Source organism: Centruroides vittatus, unplaced genomic scaffold, assembly GCF_030686945.1.
Source record: "Centruroides vittatus isolate TY-2023 unplaced genomic scaffold, ASM3068694v2 contig_983, whole genome shotgun sequence".
Taxonomy (NCBI): domain Eukaryota; kingdom Metazoa; phylum Arthropoda; class Arachnida; order Scorpiones; family Buthidae; genus Centruroides; species Centruroides vittatus.
In genome coordinates, this window is record NW_027122654.1 from 457,561 (window position 1) to 477,928 (window position 20,368).

The 20,368-nt window shown below is 31.2% G+C and overlaps 1 protein-coding gene across 1 annotated transcript in view; it reads left to right on the plus strand.

The window, feature by feature from the left end:
• Positions 1-20,368, plus strand: part of LOC136985963 (protein madd-4-like) — a 36,730-nt gene that overhangs the window by 9,537 nt on the left and 6,825 nt on the right. Inside the window, 3 exon segments of the mRNA XM_067283384.1 lie at positions 12,895-12,966; positions 18,308-18,448; positions 19,000-19,230. Of these exon segments, the coding sequence (XP_067139485.1) occupies positions 12,895-12,966; positions 18,308-18,448; positions 19,000-19,230 (444 nt within the window).

Sequence of the window (20,368 nt, forward strand, 5' to 3'; positions counted from 1 at the left end):
GAGGAGGAGGAGAAGGAAGAAGAAGAGATACAGGAGTAGAAAGGATAAAAATACTTAAGGAAATTGGCATGGAGTAAGAAAGATGCTAGTCGGAATGAGAGGATAATAATAGAAATATATATCTTATCGAGAGAATGTTAGAGGAAATTAGTTTGTGTTATACAAATATTGAATATATTTGGTTTATAGAATGATTTTAAGGAAAGGAGGGTGCAATTTAAAGTATAGAATATAAATAAAACATTCCTTTAACTATAAAAAATGCATCTAGGAGGTTGGGATGCTCTATAACTATATGCAAATTCTACTTCATAAAAAATTCCCTACGTTTAGGGAAATATAGGGTATAAAATCCCATATTTCCCTAAATGTAGGGAATGATGTTTATTACTCCATTATTCATGCTAATCCTTACGTATATGAATACTATACCCTATATTTAGAGAATAACATGAATAAATTTATCCCTAAAGATAAGAAGTATAAGGCAATTAATTTATTCACGTTATTCTCTTCACATTATATTCATAAAACTCGTTTTAATGGCTTAAGTTTGTAAATGATATACCCTTCAGTCAATGAAAATGAATAAGTTTATCCCTACAAAATCCCTATCTTTAGAGAAGACAAACCCCCAATTTAATTACATTTATAATGCATTTATGGAACAATAACGAATCAAGTTGTACTAAAGAAAATTTAGGGATGCTTTTTTTTAATTTTAGCTCGATATAATATAATAAAATTATATTTATTCTGCTACGGAGGTGAGAAAAGTAAAGTACTCTCCGATTTTGAAGGGTAAAAGAGAGGAAGAAATAGGGAAAAAATGAGATAGTTTTCGATTTGGTGGGGATAAGAGAGAAGAAAAATTTTAAATGTTTTTCTGATTTGGTGAAATGATAAGGAGATTTCTTTATGGATGTAGAAAAATATGATTTTCTTTGATTTGACAGAAATAGGAAAAGGAAATGTTCCATATGAGAAGAGAAAAAGTAAACATTTTTCTTCTCTTGTGCAATTTGATGTGGGGTAAGAATATATTTCTTATGATGTTAAGAAAAAGTATAAATTCTTTTAACTGTTAAGTGCAGTAAACTTTACATGTAGTTAGACAATTTTCTTTAATTTTATGAGTTTAACTAGAAAGTCTCTTACCAAAACTCACATATAAGAACTGTGCATGTTGAGGATAAAGATGAGTCGTGCTGAGAAACAGACTAGCTTTTGGAATGAAAATCGTCTAAGATATTTAAGCTATAATCTTCCCAATTCTCAATTCGGAGCTCTATACTATGGCTCTAGCAAATGTGTTTTAGATGGTTGAGATGCAAAAATATTGTTCTAGTGGTTAAGTTAAGAAAAAAATATATATATAATAGGAAGATAAATACATTATTCTTTAATAAAATAATATATTTTTAGCATAAATATTCCCAAATTTGTAGAGGAAAAGTAGTAAGAATCTTACTCGCGTGTATGAAGAAGACAGAATAAGAGCGACATTAAAAATTTAGATATTCGAAGATGTAAAGAGAAATATATATATATTTTCGAGAAGACTTTACTTTAAAAATTACAAAAATTCGGGTAGAGAAATAATGCAATTTTTCTAGACGTATAAATTCTTATAATAAACAACTAAAGAAGAGAGAGAATATGCTTTAAAATGAAGCGAAACAGTAAAAGAATACAAAGAAAATTCTTTAGAAGGATGATAATTTTGTTTTATATATATATATATATGCGAATATATCTATCAATTTTGGACACGCCAGACATATAAAAAAAATAAAAGAAAGTACTTAAAATGAATATTGTAGAGACGACGACGAGAATCTTTTCATTCATGAAGATTGGCAGATAAATTTCAATACAGAGAAAGAGAAAAATGTAAAAATTCTATATACGAAAAGCGTTTACTATATATCAGTGGGAGAAAGTAAAAATAAAATAAATTAAATAAGGAGAAATAGTAAAAAAAAAGTGGCCATATCGGCAGATAACCCGCATCTATCAAATCGCCAGTTTATACAAACTTAATGAGTTGATGCCGGTTATAAAATCGCCCTTTTGTAGAAAATATCATCAAATGTGATGACATCATTAATTATAATGTCATTGTTCTTGCTCTTAAATGTAAATGGGCTTCCATATTTTATTTTTATTTTTAAAATTGTTAATATGTTTTGCGCTCTTTCTAATTATCTGCCATTTTTTAAGTGATAAAATCGCTTTAAATTCATTCTAGATTTGATTATCGACATCAAACTTAATTATCTCCTAGACGATATTGTTGTAAAATCTTTAACTGTTTAAATATTAAAGGGGTCAAAGGTTAAATTTATTTTATTTTTATTATTTTTTTTTAATTGGTTGCGATGGTAACTTTCGTGACTCGATTAACTTTTAAATTATCTTTTCTAGTTTTTTTTTAATTTTAATATTTTAAATATTTTATTATCTACATTATCCTACTTATTAATTTAACTAATTTATTAATGAGATTTTTGAAACGGTAAGCCACACGTTTTTGTGTTACTGATTAGCTTTAGTAACTCGATAAGTAATTGATGTAATATGACTTTTTTTAGATCATTTGGTATAGTTTCAAAATTTAATAAAATTAAAAATAATCGGTGGATTTTTATGAAATTTTATACAATTATTCTAAATATGTTTCTGTTGATTTCGACCAATTTTCGTAGCCCTATATTGATTCGTTCAGCTATAAATGATTTTTTTTGTGCGCGCTTTTCAGATGCAGTTTCTTGCTTATAAAATGAAGTAAAATTAAAACTATCCAATTAATTTTCGTGAAATTTTTTATAAATATTCTAGACACATTTTGCTTTAACTATGCCAAATTTCATAATTATATATTAATTAGTTCGTCTGAAAATAATTTTTTTTGGTGCTTTCTCTCTCTCTCTCTCTCTCTCTAATACAGTTTCAGAATGTAAAATTAAATAAAATTAAAGTCGTTAAACCAATGTTTATCAAATTTTTACAGTTATTCTAGACACATTTATCTTAAATTTTGCAAATTTTGGTAGAGCTACATTAATTTTTCTCTAGCGAGCAACTTTAACGTAAATTTCGTACCTATAAAATTAAATAAAATTAAAACTATCCAATCAATTTTCACGAAATTTGTTACAAGTATTCTAGACACATATAGCTTAAATCCTGCCAATTTTCGCGAATATAGACCAATTACCTCTCCCGTAAACGAATTTTTTTGCTGGGAGAATATTGTAGTACAGTTTTGGGACAGTTTCAACGTCTCGACAAACTTACGAACGGTTGCAAAATTTGTAAATATAATCATTACACCTACACAATATATTCTTATTCGGGTATTTCTGCTATCGATCCCAAGTAAAGTTATTTACTTTCATCCGGATATTCTGGCACCTTACCAAATTTCGTTGCTATTTCCGGGACGGATTGGTCCGCCAATGACGTCACCCCTTAGTGTCCGAAAAGCTTAAAGTGGGTCACGTGCCCCTTACAAAACGCCCACGTTACTAAAACAGTTACTTTTTCTCATTGGTGGACATCCCTTAATAAAAATAGTGGCTGACCAATGAAGTGTGGTCGAATTGTCGCACTTGATTTTTCTCCACCCCTCTTACTACATATAATGCAGTAAAATATCAGGAATTATAACTATATTAATATATTAAGAATGAGGTCAACTATTTTAAGGAATTTTTCCAATTCTTTTAACGTTTGTTTGAATATTACAAGATGGCTGCTGCTCTTCTTTATCTTTTTTTTTGTCCCGCTTCATTAAGGAATTGGGCTAATTTTTTATACTATTTGGGGGGAATTGTTATTTTTATTTAATTAAGTGGCCCAGAATATAATATTACGATAGGAAACGTTGTACGAATCGAAATTATTGGACAGGAAGGATATTTGTAACATCTGTTACAGGCAATCAAGTAATGCATCCCTGTCATCCGACTTGAAGAAAAACTGTTTATCCATGGTTCCACCCCCTTTTCTCTCCCAAAAATGCTATGAGACGTGACTATTTACGAGCGTAACATACAAGAAACATAACAAAATATCTTGATAATGATAAGCAGAGAGGGGGAGAAGAATAGAGGAAACAGAGAAGAGAGATTAGAAAGTTTTGAACTTTAAAATTTTGATAAGTCGAGGGGTAATTGTTCGTTGATATTTTTTCACATTTTATGTATCAAAACTAATCTAGACCTTATCTGCTATTAGATAAATAATCGATTAACTATTTATATTAAGTCAATAAATGGTGATCCATGCAGACTATCACATCTATAAAATATTAGATTTGTGTGTTTGTTTATTGATATTTTAACTTTGTTCTAAGAAAAACGTTGTTTCACTATTGTTTGTTTATGTGTATTATATATTTATGATAATTGTATGCGCCGTTGAATTAATAATGTACACTAAATTATAGAAGGGCGATAATGTATAAGAGTGTTTGGACAATTTTAAGCGAGTTAAATTTGTTTAAATAGGCTAATTGTAATGTTACTGTTTAAAACGTAACGCTAAATGTCACGCGAGCGGTTACTCTACTTTTAAACACGTTAATTGCAACGCTTGCCAATTGATAAATTTCTAGGTTACGTTTCGACATTTCGCTTTCTGTCTAAGAATAACGCCGCTACGTTACGTTTCCGTTGCGATTAACGCCACTAAAGGATAATTTAATACGCGGTAAGATTAACAACACGTCATGAATTTCCTAAGTGTGTTAATTTAGTCGTCTGGAAGAGGGGAAGCAATTGCTTTGAAAAGTGGAGATTTACCTGCCATACACCTGTCCAACTAGTTGAAAAGATCCATTATATCTCCAATAGAAGAATCACCTGGGGGTAAATCTACCGACTTATCCCTCTAACCTCTTAAAGATCTGGAGGAAAAAGGGAACTTTTTTTGTTTTTGATACATGGCGGATCATAGATCACACCTGTCTTCCCTTTTTTCTTTTTATCCTTGAAAATAGCCGATTCTAGTCGGCAATCACGCTCTCTACTGTTGTCATTATTCGAATCTTTGCGTTTCTATGGCGACCAAAGGTATCTGTGCCACAGGTGTTCAGAATTTGGTAAACATCACCGCACCCTCAAGACGAAAAATACGATAAAATCACACAGAAAATCGCCTGGAGAGTAAGATTTTATAGTTTATAACCCGTACGCGCGTCGATTTTCTATCGGATTTTTACGATTATCTCCGTTCTAAATTTAGTACAGATGTCAATAAGAATGTATACACTGCGTTACGCCCCCGCATATATGAGTATGACGGAGTAGAAACGTTACGAATTTTTTGTTACGGGAGGCCTCGGACAAGTGTGGCCCTGCATACGAATTCTAGTAACCATCCGTATATATAAAAATAACCATCTCATGCATGCATGATCTTTGTACAACTGTCTTTTTTTCACATGCTAATTTCTAGTGTATTCGTTGTTCAACACTCCCCTCTCACTAGTATAGTGTTCGGTACATCCCCGTTGGCCGACACGATTTATATGGAGTAACATTCCACAAGAGGATAATTCATTCTCGAGAGGGCTATTGTCGCTAAGAGTGCCACATTTTCGTCACGCGTGACTATTTTCACGTGTACACCCGATTGGCTAATTGCCAGCAGGTGCGTGTGTGCGTGTGTGCAGGTGAATACAAAGTGTAGATCCATCAAATTTACAACGGGACGATAAGCGGAACCGAATCTACTCATTGTATTTCTCCTATTTTTTCTTTCCCCCTCTTCCTTCCTTCCTCTTTCCTTACAAACGGGGGACGGAGGAGAGACGAAATCGAAGGTTTCTAGTATGATTTAAGTTAATTATCTTGTAAATTAATTTACCTACAAACCAAACAGGTAGATAATTAAGTCGATACACCCACAACACGCCCTTTCTCTAGACGTTTTTTTGTTGTTGTTGAAGTACATTCAATTTTCTCTTTGTTTCTCACTTGTCACTTAATCCACCTACCTGCCCGTTGCACCTGTTCTCCTAGCCCAGGGCCATGAGTCCTGTACGAAAAACTAAACTGGAAAAATTGTACAATTCCCTTCTATATAAAGCTACTAATGCCTCCCCGGATACTGAAGTTCCATTAATCATTCGAGCCCGATATTACCTGTTTGACCTTTGAACTTAACTTTTCTTACCGATAAAGGAGCCCTCCTCTTAAGAAAGAAATGCTGAAAAACGAGTCTACTAAATTTATTCAGACGGGGGGGGGCTAGAAATGTCGGAGAATTGACTTCAAAGTGCTAATAATTAAATAACTTTTGTACAAGTGTCGATGGTAGGTTAACTCCCACTTCTCCGTTATCTACCAGTTTTTAATGGTTTGTACGCTTTGAAGGATGTAAAATATAAAAATCTTGATTGTTTATTATGTTTTTTTTAACAATTTAACTCGAATTTTAAATTATTTTAGGCCTTATATTCTTATTATATTCCGTCACATCCCATTATCACTGTCATTAAGATAGTTGACAGATACATAAAAGTCACTGTCTTTAAAAGTGATTTTTACACTTTGAAGGGTATAAAATATAATATTTTTGATTATAAATGATATTTTTAACGGTTAAATTTAGTTTAAAATTATTTTAGGACCTATATTTTTATTAAATTCCTGTAAATTCCGTATCTATCTAACTCCTATATAAGCCATTCTCCCCTCATCCACACTCGCATCTCGCTACTATTTTTTTAAATAAAATTGAAAATTACACAAAAATAGTGCTAAAAATTGAGAAAGTAGTGTAAAATATTACACCAAACTTTTTAAATTTAAAAAATAGTTAAAAATATAAAGAAAAATTATAAAATAATCTTATCATTCTGAATTTAATCAGCATCATGAATTATAATGCATTGTAGTGTACTGTACACGTGTATTATAATCTTGAATTGTTGATATGATTATTATGAATTTACATGCTATCTGATCTAAAATAAACAATTATTTCTTCAGTTATATTAAAGCCAGAGTCTGATAGAGGGGCTCCAAACACAGAGTATCCCCAATTTTACGCTTAAAAACATAAAACTGAAATGGTAATTAATAAAATATCTGTTTTTTATTTGTTTTATTGATTTGATTTATATATTCTTAAAGGTTTTCAGAGAAGAGTGAGTTGTTTCGTCTCATCACTTTCAGTCTCTAATTACATCATTAGTTTCTGAATATAAAAATACCAATTTTATAAAAATGTATAGAAAAATATACATGAATATTTGTGTAATGTGTTATAGAATATATTATACATGTATTTACAGTATTCTTGTTTATATTTTCTTGTAAATACGTTTAAGAAACAGAGTAAGAAGTGGGTAATATTTCTGCTATAGGCCTATACTCAGTGATAATTTCTTTTAATTCAGTATATTAAACTGTAAACTGCGTATTATAAAATTGGCAAGTATATACTGTATCGTATACACTAGCCAATTTTACGGGAATATATAAGAATATCCGTAAATGCATTAGTATACACGAATTTACAGCATGTTTATTTATACTTTACTGTAAATGTATTTAAGAAACGAAGTATTATACTTTTGCTATACGTGTACATAGATTTTTTTAATCCTGTATAATTCTGTATACAGTTAACGTTTGAATATAGAATAGATCCACATGATCTTCCATTACATAAACAATTAACACGTACAGGATATACAACGTTTTATAGAAAGAAAATTATAAAATATACAAGCTTAAATTGAATTATAGAACATCACTGATACAAAAATTCCCTGTCTGAACCATAAAAAGTTAGAAAAAACATGATTCTTGTGTGCTAAAATTCATCCAAATTAGTAAGAAAGTTTAACAAAAGCCCATAAAATTATATATTTTCATAAATTTAACCTTAAAATATTATAGTGAAGGACATTACAAAGGCATATAACTAGTATATAAGTGACTATATATAATATATTTATATATATATATAAAACTTTTGTCTGCATATATCCTTCTTCGTTTTGCTTTTCATCATTTCAGGCAAGATGCCAAATGTTTAGTGGTGATTCTGTAGTAGAAGAGAGGCCCCTTTTCGTTTATTGTACACTCGTTATCCTGTTACGAATCTAAGACGTCTCTCTCTCTCTCTCTCCATTTTAACTCGATTGGGAGAAACTTTACACCGTTTTTTAACGTTTTTTTAAACAAGATTTATATATAAAAAAACCCATCTTAGTTGTTTCTACATCTGTAAAAAAGTAAGATAAAAAATCCATTTTTGTTGGTAATTTTTAAGGTTAAATGCTACTAGTCAACTGCATGATTGATGAGAGAACCTCCTACTGATGCTAATATATACACTTAACTGTTTCTAAGTGTTATATTGTGTAGAGAAAGAGAAACAGGGAGAGGGTCTTTGTTGGGTTATTGCCAGAACTATATGGAAATGAAAATCTGAATTGAATCGTGACTGTTTTTAACCAGATTTCTTTCCATGAGTTTATTTTTTTTAGCTTTAAACCATAGAAAGATCCGATAATAACTACAAATTCGATTTTCTGTTTTTTATATATATATATATATATTTTTAATTTTCGGAATATATTTTAAGCATTATCTTTCAAGATAATGTTAAATTTATTCACTGTCTCTTACAATCTCATTTGCATGATACTGTTCCATTTAACAATTTGGATATATATGGTTTGATTAAATACATGTACAAGCTTACACAAAAGCAATTTTTGGACATTGTATCGAGTTATTGTAGTAATTTATATTCATTCATACGAATAAATAATCATTAAAATATGGCTCCCTTTTTCTTCACGTATATTCCACATTCAACTAGAGATAATCGTGCCTCTTCCTCACCTGAAAATTGGCATTTGTATAGGGATTTTTTGGAGAAATTATGAAGTAAATTTTAACATTTCGACGAATTTTCATCAATTTAATGCATTACGAAATTCCTACCATCGAAGAAAACTCAACAAACATTACCCAAAAGTGTTTTTATACGAGAACACTCGAGACGATAAGAGGGAGACGTGGATTTATGATCCATAATCCTTTTAGTAACGGACGGATTTTGGAAAATATGTTTCTTATTTAAGAAGGAAGAAGTCTTGTAGAAGTTTAATAACTTAAAATATACAAGATTGTAAATAGAAAAAAAATAAATAAAATGTAAAAGAAGAGGAAGAAGAAGAGGAATCTCGAAAGAGGATGCGATTCGCTTTCTTAGTTTTGTTAGAGAAGTAGCGATTTTTTATGATAAATTTCGAGTAAAACTAATAATTTTATTGAAGTTTTATATAATAAAACATACGAGAAATGTATAAAAAAAGTAGAAATATAAAAAAGAATTACATAACTCGAACAGAAATTGCAAAATAAATAAGAGAAACTCTCATTCCATTAAAACTATTCGAGACATTGTGGTGTAGTTTTTCTTTCTTTATTTTTTTTTATAAAAAGAAAATTCACTCTTTGACATTTTTAATAACAATTTCTCTATATTCTACAAGCACAAATATACAAATATATTATTTTTTTCTCGGACGATAAAATAAAAAACTTGTGCTATTTTGCAGCCATAAAATCGAGACGTTGTAAAAATCTTACATTTACTTATTAGATTTGTCACTCTTATAATAATTTTTTTTTATACATCTCGGGTTAATTTTATTCAGTAGTTGAACTTTCTGAAACTTTATCTAGATAAATATGGATGAAAAGTAATTGTTCGAACTAATTTTCGAATGTTTATTTTCAGTTAAATATCGCATATTTGCTCCTTTTCTATCATTAGAAAACCTGCATCACTTACTTTTACACGGGCTACTTTTTCCCTTCCCCTTTTCTAACTCCACCTTGCTGCTAATGATCCTTAATTACTCGGTTTGGCAAGTGTAATGGGGAACTACTTCGGCAGTATCATTAATAAATAGAAAAAAAAAGGTGGAGAGAAAGAGGAGGAGGATGCGGAAAAGAGGAGGAGGAGGAGAGAGGAAAAAATCCTTTCCAACATCCGAAAATAAAATTTGAAAAAATATATATATCGAAAAGATATATTTTTCTAAGAAATCTTCAAATTTTTGACAGCTTTTGTGGAGTTTTAGTATGATCTTCTCTTGGTAAAATTCTACTTGTTCTCTCATCGAACAAGTTTTCTAGTTCGTTTACTCGTAGAATGGATGATGTATGACACGATATCTGCGATGTAAATGAAAATTTTAACCGATTTTTACACGTTCTTTCGGCATAATTGCACTTCCAATGTCATACTTTGCTAAGAATATACCAACTTTCTGAAAGTATAATGATAAATATCCTTTAGTTTGTTAAGGCATTCGTAAGTCTTCAATGTTAATAATAGTAATTTGTTTCTTCTAGTCACATTAGAGAGATATATTATACTAGGAAAACAATGTCAAATTCTCCAGTAACTTACTGAGATTTAATTAAATCAATTCAACGTTATTATACCTTTAATATGAACTGATTTTATTGGAAAACTTTTAATAAAAAAGTTCAAAATTCTTAATATGTTTTGTATTAAACTCTACGTTAATTGTCCCAATTTAAGGGTTAGAATATACGGAATTAATTATCATAAATTAAAATTATTCAGTAAATTAATTATCGCAAATTATCATTATTTTCTAATTATTATGCAACTCTTATACTTAGTTCGGAAATTTTAACAAGTTTAGTCCAAAACTAGTTCCAAAATTCAAGAAATTTAATAAAATATACTTCTAAATTACTAAAATCTGCGTATATTTAGGCTTAAATTTAATATTTAACGCTATTTTTATATATATTTGTATTGTATTATAAGAATATATGCATTAAACAAAAGATGAACACCATTATCTTATTCGAATATTAAATATTACGTAAAAATTATATTTAGAACACGTTGGCGGTCCTCTGCGTTATAAATAACATATAAATCTTAAAAAGTTTTAAGGGTGCTTGGTCAAAGATATGTTTTCTTAACGACGATTGGCTATGATAATAAAGATACGCCTACTTCTGCTTATTTTAAGTTTCTTATCCAATAGTAATCATGGTGTTTATTTCTCCAACCAATCACCGTTAAATATTTTAAAATTTACGTCGAACATAAATTACTTCTGTATATTTTAAATTTTTTATCCAATTGTAGTTAAGTTCTTTATCTCTCCAACCAATCGTCGTTAAATATCTTAAAAGTTAAATCTCATATTTGTCTCAGAGGCCGACTTATGTTTATGTATCTATTTTAAGGCTATTTTCTTTGGTATTTATTTTCTAAATCATTAATTTTAGTAATTTAAAGTTTATAAATTATAATAAAAAAGTACAGAGATAAAATTTTATATATAATATTTATTTAATATAGCAAAATAACTTCGATTTAGCACGTATCAATAGCTAAAATTAAACACTTTGAATACTAAATTACTAAACTTTCTCAAGTTATATTGATGAAACATATTAAGAAACTATAACATTATGGTTTAATAAAAGCCTAAATACCAAATTTAACGTTATATATGACATTAATATGGATAAATTCGCGTGTAGAAACGCGAAAAATACTCTAGTCTTTCCTAACTCCTGAGTTGTTGTACATTCAATGCATACTTGTAGCATATATTTAATTCATTCCACAAGCGGATAGACATACAAAAGTACAATATTATCGCATATATTTCTATTAAATCGAGCTAGAAAATTTACTATTATTATTCGCCGCGCGTTTAGGTTAAAGTGTTGCATTAAAGAAATTCCCGTGACTGTTGATAACAATCTTTAACAACAATCTAATAAACAGATTTGCGAGCCAATCGTTGCTCGCGTGCGTGTAGCACCACTTACTTTAGTTTAATTACTGATCGCATATGCTACAGAGCGAGACGTTGTCACGCTAAGCGATTCGCAATAAGTGACTTATCACTTGTGACAAAGTTCTTAAGGTAGAGAAGGGGAGAGAGAGAGAAAGCGAGAGCGAGAGAGAGAGAGAGAGAGAGAGAGGGGGGGAGTTTATCCTTACCGTTCTCACACCTGAGGCACGTGACACAGAAGCAGGTGGAGACATCTCACGACAGTAAATTGTACTATAAGCTAGTATCATCGATTATTATTGACGAGTCATCGGTCTCGCTGCGATTGTGGCTAGCCAGATTCTAATTTGGGAACGTTTTAATTGAGAGAGGGGGTTACAGCGTATGCAAATCTTAACCTAGTTGGGCAGTTAGCGTGCCTTTACACATGGATATTGTAGAGAAAAATATACATATTCTAGTTTCTAAATTCACATCCGGTGACAAAAGATATAAAAATAATGAAAAACTCCACTTCCTTTGTTTGAGAGAAAACAATAAACATTCATCAGATATCTAACCAGAGCTTTTTCCCCTTATTATTTTTATTTTTTGTTTTTTTAAGTGGTGTCGTATGGCGAAAATGCCACGGGTCAGACAGAAATTGGGCGTTTGGCCAGCTAGTAGTAGTCTCTTAGAGGGAATTATACTTGTCACTATTAATTGAATGGTTCATGATGCACAACTCGGATATTTTTGCTTCTTAATTTGATTTAGGATCATTTATACCTTTTAATGATATTCTCTTAGCTTTCTGTATTGCTCTGGCTTCACTCTTCCTACAAACAAGTCTTAAAAAACTTAATTTTTTTTCTAAGATTTGCAGTGGATTAGAAACGATTTGTAAAGTCGACCTAGTTTTTAGTGTAGTAAACATCTTTCTACTTCCGCTTTTCTATAAATATCTTGAGCCTTTTAGGTCTTTTTTACCCTTTTCTATAATAGAAATACGTGCTTTTTTTAAAAAAATAAAGTAATTTTTTAATTAACAAACATGTTTATTTTTTTTTATTTTCTTGCAGTGTTTTCTCCTTCTGATTTCTACTAAACAACTATCTGCTCTTAATGTGGAGGACGAACTAGAGACGAGCACGGTAAGATGCTTGTGTTAAACCTCTTTTACAAACTTTTATATATAAAGATTTTTCTCTTTGCTGTTTTCATCTTTCTTCACCTCGGAAGCTGTTTTTGCTTCTTATCTCCTGCAAAAAGCAGGAAGTCAACTCGAACGATCCGATAGAAAGGCTCTCACGTCATCCACAAATTGTTGACCCGCGTGCCTCTTCTATTGTAAGCATAGAATACAAATAGCCTTAAGTTGAATGAGATAATGGTTTTTCGTCCTGTAAACACTAGCCAGAGACATCATCAGATATAGTGTTATGAAAGGCATTACTTTAATTGTCCTTCCTTTACTTTTGCTCGAGTTCTTTTTTTTCTCGTGAAACTTAAAAAAATTGGATTTTTGTTTAAAGGAATAACCCAAAATTGGATCATTTTTTTTGGACATGCGGTCAAGTTTATGATCAGAAAACTAGGATATTGAATGCGATCAAACGCGACTGAAAACTTTTACTGCAATACTTATCCCAAATTTTGTCAGCAGGCGAGACGGAATTTTATCTCGTAAAAAGAATTACTTTTTTAGTCTATGGATTTACCAAACCCTACACGGTTTGATCGTAAAAATGTGGAGAAGCACTTAGGATGGTTTAGGCACCAAACTGCGCTTTACGGCTCCCACTTTCTTGTTTTCTCTAAAGTACTAAATTTGTCATGGATCGAAGTTATGTCAACAAGTCGTCTAAATTAACCGTCTCGTGCGGGGGAGGGGTCGACTTAATTCCCGCGAAAAATTCGAGCGCGAGGATCTACGCAAACTTTTCTAAAATGTCCTCCCCATCCGAACGAGTAAGTGATGCGCATTAAAAAGGCCAAAAAAAAAAAAAAATTCGTAATGAACGATGGTAAATGATATCGGTAGAGGGGCATTTAATATTATTTAATTTCGGCTAAGGAAAATGAAAAGTGGTTTGTTCTCCGTTTTTCCTAACACCATAAAATCTCGTCCGGATAACAGTTACCATGACAACAGAGGAGGATGTAGTGAGGAAATGAAAGAAAAAGAAAGATATTCCAGACTAGACGGCGCCTTTTACAAATGGCTTGCAAGTCATCTGTATATAGGCATTTCTCCAATTAAATCTGAGACGCATACGCAGAGATCACCCTTCTCTTTTCTGTCTGCTGAATACATTTCTCTAACTGTCGGCTTCCCCGCATAGCATTGTGCGTCGTGTTGGAAAGTTTGATTTACAGGGGAGACGAACGCTTTATTACCAGGCACTCATTTAATTGTTGTTGATTGTGCTGAAAATTGTCCTTCTACGATCCATATGCTGCGCTTTCCTTATCGATTTACGACCCTCTTTAACATTTATTTTATAAAATATTTTTTTAGAGAAATTAATTAATTAATTAATGGAACATTTTTAAAAAAAATTTTTCTCTCCTCCCTCCATCCTCTTTCCCCTGTTTCTCTCTGCCTCCTTCTATTCTTCTCCATGCTGTGTATAATACTGAATGGTATCAACGTTTAGAGTTAGATTAATGGCTCGGTGTTTAAATCAGATAATAGGGTTTGGCAAGTGGACAGGAAGTAAAGTAATAAAATAGGAAAGGCACCTGTCGGAGATCGGAAGTTTTCAATTGCATTATTTCGTTTCTCGGAACCGTTTCCAGTTTTAAACACGCATCTAGTTATATACTCGTAATTAATAAGGTAAATTTTATATCAATTTATCTTCATATAAGTCTCTAAAGTAGATTTTTTCATTCGTATCTGCGAAAATTCGAGCACTATCGACAAAATCCTGTTCGTTCCCTTACTACAGAGAGTCGGAAAAAACCCGAATAAAATAAAAAAAGAAAGAAACCTCGGTCCATGTTTAGTGTAAAAACATAGAAAGTCAGTGACCCGCTATGTTGTGTGTACTACATGAAACATATTTATCATTCATGTCACTATGACGACGTGGAAAGTATCTAACCGGGCTCTAGAAAACAAGCATCACTCTCTTATTCCATCTTGTAATACCAATGCGTGCTTCATTTAAGAAAGATGGCTACCGACATGACCAATAAGGGTGGTCTCTTTCGTCACGTGATCCGGCTAGATCCCCCCACATGAAAATTTGATCAGGTGTGTAAGCCATTAAGAACAGATTAATGTGGAAGTGCTTGGATGGCGTGACTATCAAACCCTAATGTCGTGACTGTAAGTTTTGGTTTAATGCCCCACTACTGTTCGTCAACTTGGGGATTATTTTGTTTTAAGGGGGAGAGCATTATACTCTGGTATTTTCTACTCACGAATATAGACAATCACTCACGCACTCGAGCGAAAAAAAAGCGACGACAAACTCCGGTGTTTGGTTGGATGATCGTTTTTCATTCTCCTCTAGATACTTTCCCCCCTACTCTATTCGATCAAGGGGTCATTTTTTAAGTCTATTTTGGTTAAAATGCCAACACGCCACGTGTCTCAATCGGATATTTCCCAGGATTATTGAGAGAAAATTACTAGTTTCGCAGAATTGTAGTTTAACATTTTGACAGGAAATTATCCATTTAAAATAATTTACTTGCTCTACATTGCGTTCAACCTTTCATCTTTTCGTAACGTCTATAAAATGATTTTAACCTTATTAGCACAGAATTTAAATGTTTAAAAATAAGTTACATTAATGAAACTAAGCTCCAATTGCAGGAAACTTAAATAAATAATGCAAATTTCATTTTTTCCCAATCAATTTAGATTTAATCAACGTTACGTCTACAGTAGATTTGTATGGGAATTTTGATACTAATTATTTTAAATAAATTAAATTTAGCATCTATTCTGATAAAAATCCTTTTAAATTTTATTGTGAAATTATAAAATTTTAAATAATTTACTAACAGCAACTATTACGAAAGGAAGATCAAAAGCAAAGAGAGAGAAGGAGAAGACGTTAAACTTAATAATTCAAACAATATAAAGTTATAATTGCCAATTAAACTTCAGTATTTAAAAATTAATTAGATTATTTAAAGCTTTTAAAATTAAGGAAGAAAAATCAAAAAATTCTGCACATCCTTAGTCAGAAATCTGCGTTAGAAATGCGAGCATTGGGGATGCTTTACTCGGACGATATTTACGAGCTTGTCTCTTAGAATGGTTTGCAATATATCATTGAAATCTCTAATATGCTAATCGGCTAGAGAGTGGACACTCTTATCTCGGTAGTGATGGAGTTTCCTGCATCTGTGACATTTGGGATGGCAGAAAACGTGACAGACAATGTTGTAACGGTCAAATATGACCGAGGAACATAGTTCAAAGTCAAAGATTATCACCATAGACATGCATGAGAGGAGGGAGAACGTGTTATTTGCTAACTGACTAGGAAATTACAGGACGTATGCCATAATACAAATAGATGACTTCTTGCTTAATCGAATTTTTGATATCTAATTAGATTATTTTAGATGTAAAATATTTTATATCATGTATAGAAATATTATTAGATTTGTAAATCAATTATATATTTCGCTAGAGTTTAAAATCCCTTTCTTCCCTCACTGCATACACTAAGATTTCCTAAAATGGTTAATGGGTGGAGGGATATATATGGGGGCCTTTAAGGAGAACCGGTTATAAGAACAAGACGTACTTCCCCTCCAGAAACAAAATAAAAAACTAAAGTACTGTGTAAACATTTTCCAAATTACAACCTTTGATAAATTTATGGCGGCAGATTTAAATTAATATTTTATAAAATTTTAAAGTAATCGTGAATCTTTCTTGAGAATGAGAATCATAAAATCATCAGCAAATTGTCTATATACACAAATACGTATAGAACATGATGACGATCTTAAGATTCCCATCTCAAAGGGGGTAGGGTGTCACATAAGTCTGGAACCATAGGCTGATCTTTGTACAGATAGAGCTAAGGAGTAAGGAGGAATGAATTATCTTACTCCTTACCTGAGTAAGGTAATTTATTTTGATGGTGGGGACCCACAATCAGCGTGAAACACTGAAGAGTTTAACATGCTGCATCCAGACAAATGCGCTTAATTGGTGACAAATTTGAATGCATCCAGTTACTCTTCGGTGCTTCACGCTGATTGCGGGTCTCACCATCAGAATAACTTGAATTCGTTTTTCCTTACTCGGTGCCATGTTTTAAATGTAAAAGAATAAATAAAGATAAACGTAACTCGTACGGTTTCACACTTATGGAGCACCTTGCATATATTAAAAGTATTTAAAACTTCTTCGAAATAATCTATAAAAATAATACTGAATTTTACATAAAAATTAAGTTATATTTTTGAAAATTGATTTGAATTTTAGTAAAATATTCTATAAAATACGAAACTGAACAGGCCCTATAACATTTTCGGAGAGCGTAACAATAAAATTACCTCTAAATTAACAAGTAACACATCATTAACGCTTGTCATGTTCGATTTATAAATGAAACTGATTTAAAATAGTAACACACGAGTGGCCCAAAGTCAGTTAAACGTTCATTTAAAAGCCAAATTTTCTATCTTATTAGAACAGTTAATGATTTATTTTTTATATTTCCATCAATTTTGTAACAGCAAGATACATTGTTTGTACTCGCAATTGTATCCGAACGTAGGCTACAAAAGCGGTTGGGCCACCCTTTCTGTAATTTAAATTAGTAACACGTGCGAAATACGTTTACTTGAACTATAATTAGAGGCGGTCGGGTTTTATTCGATATCGTATAAAACTTTTACGATATTCGAAAATAATTTATAGGAGAAGGAGGAGGAGAGGATGGCCCGCATATATTTAATTTAAAAAAGTAAGTTTGAGATATTTTAAAAATTTAATATATTTATCAATGTTAGTAGTCGAGAGATTGGTGCAACGTGTTCAAGTGCATTTCTTTGTTTCAAAAATGAGGAAGACGTTCTTTATATTAAGCATGTCTTCCACTCGGGGAGGTCACAGTCGTTGAAGAGATTCTTATTTTATTTGTTTTATTTTTTATCGTTTCACATCATTAATGCGTCCAAAAATCTGCAGACAAAGACGTCAGAGAGAGAGAGAATAAAATGTGTAAGTAAGAAAGAACAAAGTAAAACAAAAGAAATCCCTGAAAGGAGTTTGCTCATTGCTTGTAAGGTTCAGTAACCTTCTCCTCTTAATCCAGTCCCCGAAAAGTCTGTGAAACCAGACACTAAAGATCAAGCAACGCCTTCGAGCAAACACAACTTCTCTCTTCCCTCGGTTAGAAATTCGGCAATTTAGAGTAACTTCTAACAAAATTTATACACTAGTGAACCTAGTGTTTGCTTATAGAAAGATCTTATGTTGTTGCTCTATCTATTCTTTTTTCAATTTTTAAGGTGGATAAGAGGAGCGACAACGGAGAATGGACAACATGCTCTAGGACCTGTGACGGTGGAGTTAGTGTACAGATTAAAAATTGCACAAGTAAAGGAGGATGCCAGGGAGAATCAGTTAGATACCGCATCTGCAATATGCAGGTGAGTTGTGTAGGGAAGAGAATCAATCTGTTGAGATTCCTTCGAGTGGAAACGACTACAAAGGGGTTTTTTTTTACTTAAAAAATCGAATCGTCTCGTTATTTAAACACGCGATTAATATAAACGGTTGAATGGTTAAACAGTTAAAAGAATTGCATACAAGAAAACAGCTCTAGAATCACGTTCTCCATCTTGAAACTTGGAAGAAAATTTTTATATATATATTCTAATAAGGAATTTATCTTAATTTTGTAAAAGGAAACCTTTCCTAGTGTAGATAATTAATCGGTTCCTCGATCAGAATAACAAGATTGGTTCCAAAACTTAATCAGAGAAACCGATAGTGGGTGGAGATGTTACCTCAATTTCCTCATCTCCTTTAATCTTGTGATTAATTTTGACTGACACAGATTAGAGATTAGCTTATGTAGATTAAAAACGAACGTAAGTAAATTGAATAATATAAAAAGATTTAGGTCAGACAAGGTTAAGAGAATTAAAGCATCCGTTAATGATATTTAAAGTTTGTTTAATTCGATTTTTTTTCCCAGCCTTGTAAGAAGGGGGACGACTTTCGAGCGACGCAGTGTTCTGCATACAACAATATACCATATCGTAAAAAGCTGTACAATTGGAAACCATATTACGACTCTGAAAAACCTTGTAGCCTCACCTGTCAAGCTGAGAGTTATAATTTTGTTATCACGTTGGCATCGAAAGTTATAGATGGCACAAGATGTCGAGATGGTTCCCTAGATATGTGCGTGTCGGGAGTTTGTATGGTGAGTTTTAGCAATATTTTCAGATGAAAATTACTCGAAATTACGTATATTTTGAACGATGTGTATACATTATTGTGTTTTTTTAATTGATATTGTGTATCAATTAAAAAAATACTTTCGAATTTAATTTTGAAAATGAAGATAAAACTGCTTAATTCTATAAAGAAGAGAGGATAAGATCTTTAATTCTGTAAAAAGATGATGATAAATTCTTTAGTTGTAGAAAGAAAATGGGGACGAATTCTGTAATGATGCTGGGGATAAATTATTTTATTCTGCAAGGATGACGAAGATAAACTGTTTAATTCTGTAAAGATGATGAGTTTTTGAGAATTAAACGGTTTATCCTCATCTTTTATGTAGAATTAACTAATTTATCATTTTTTTCTTTACAGAATTAAAGAATTTATCCCTAATATATTCCCTAATTTTAAAGATATTTCTATTTTCTGACGTGAAGGGATAAAAGTTTTCTTTATACTTTTTCAACATTTTTATCGGGTTTTATTAATTTAATAATTTCTTTTAAAGCTCAAGAAAGCAAATTATTCTAATTTAAAAGTTTCTTTACATTTAAAAATTAAGGAAAAAGTAAATAAATTATCTTAACTCTAAAAATATTTAAAATTAATCAGATAATACTCAATATTATTAAGAATTACATTTTGTTTTTTCAAGAAATTAATGTAAATTTTTTCTGATTTAGGTTTCCTGTTATGAAATATGCAGGGAATTTTTTAAAAATTTTTATATGAAATTAAACAGAGTTATTAGAAATTTTAAGGAATGTTTATAATTTTTAATCCTTATTCTCCTATCGAAAACCAATAAATTACAAATCGGTGCCTAAATACTTGCTTTAAAATAAAAGTCAAAATTTCTCTATCTGGAAATATAGGGATATTTCTTTCATCATCGTTTTCTATCATAAAAATTTTCCTAATTTTCTATTCATTCAATTTTTCTTCCTTTAAAAATTCCCTATTTTTCTTTAGAATTTAAAAAACATTCCTATCTGAAAAAATTATGGAAACGTCTCTCCTTATCTTTCCCTATTCTCACAAATTCCTCTGCTTCTCTGTTCAGTCAATTCTTTTACCTTAAAAGTTCCCTATTTTCGTTAATATTTATCAAATTC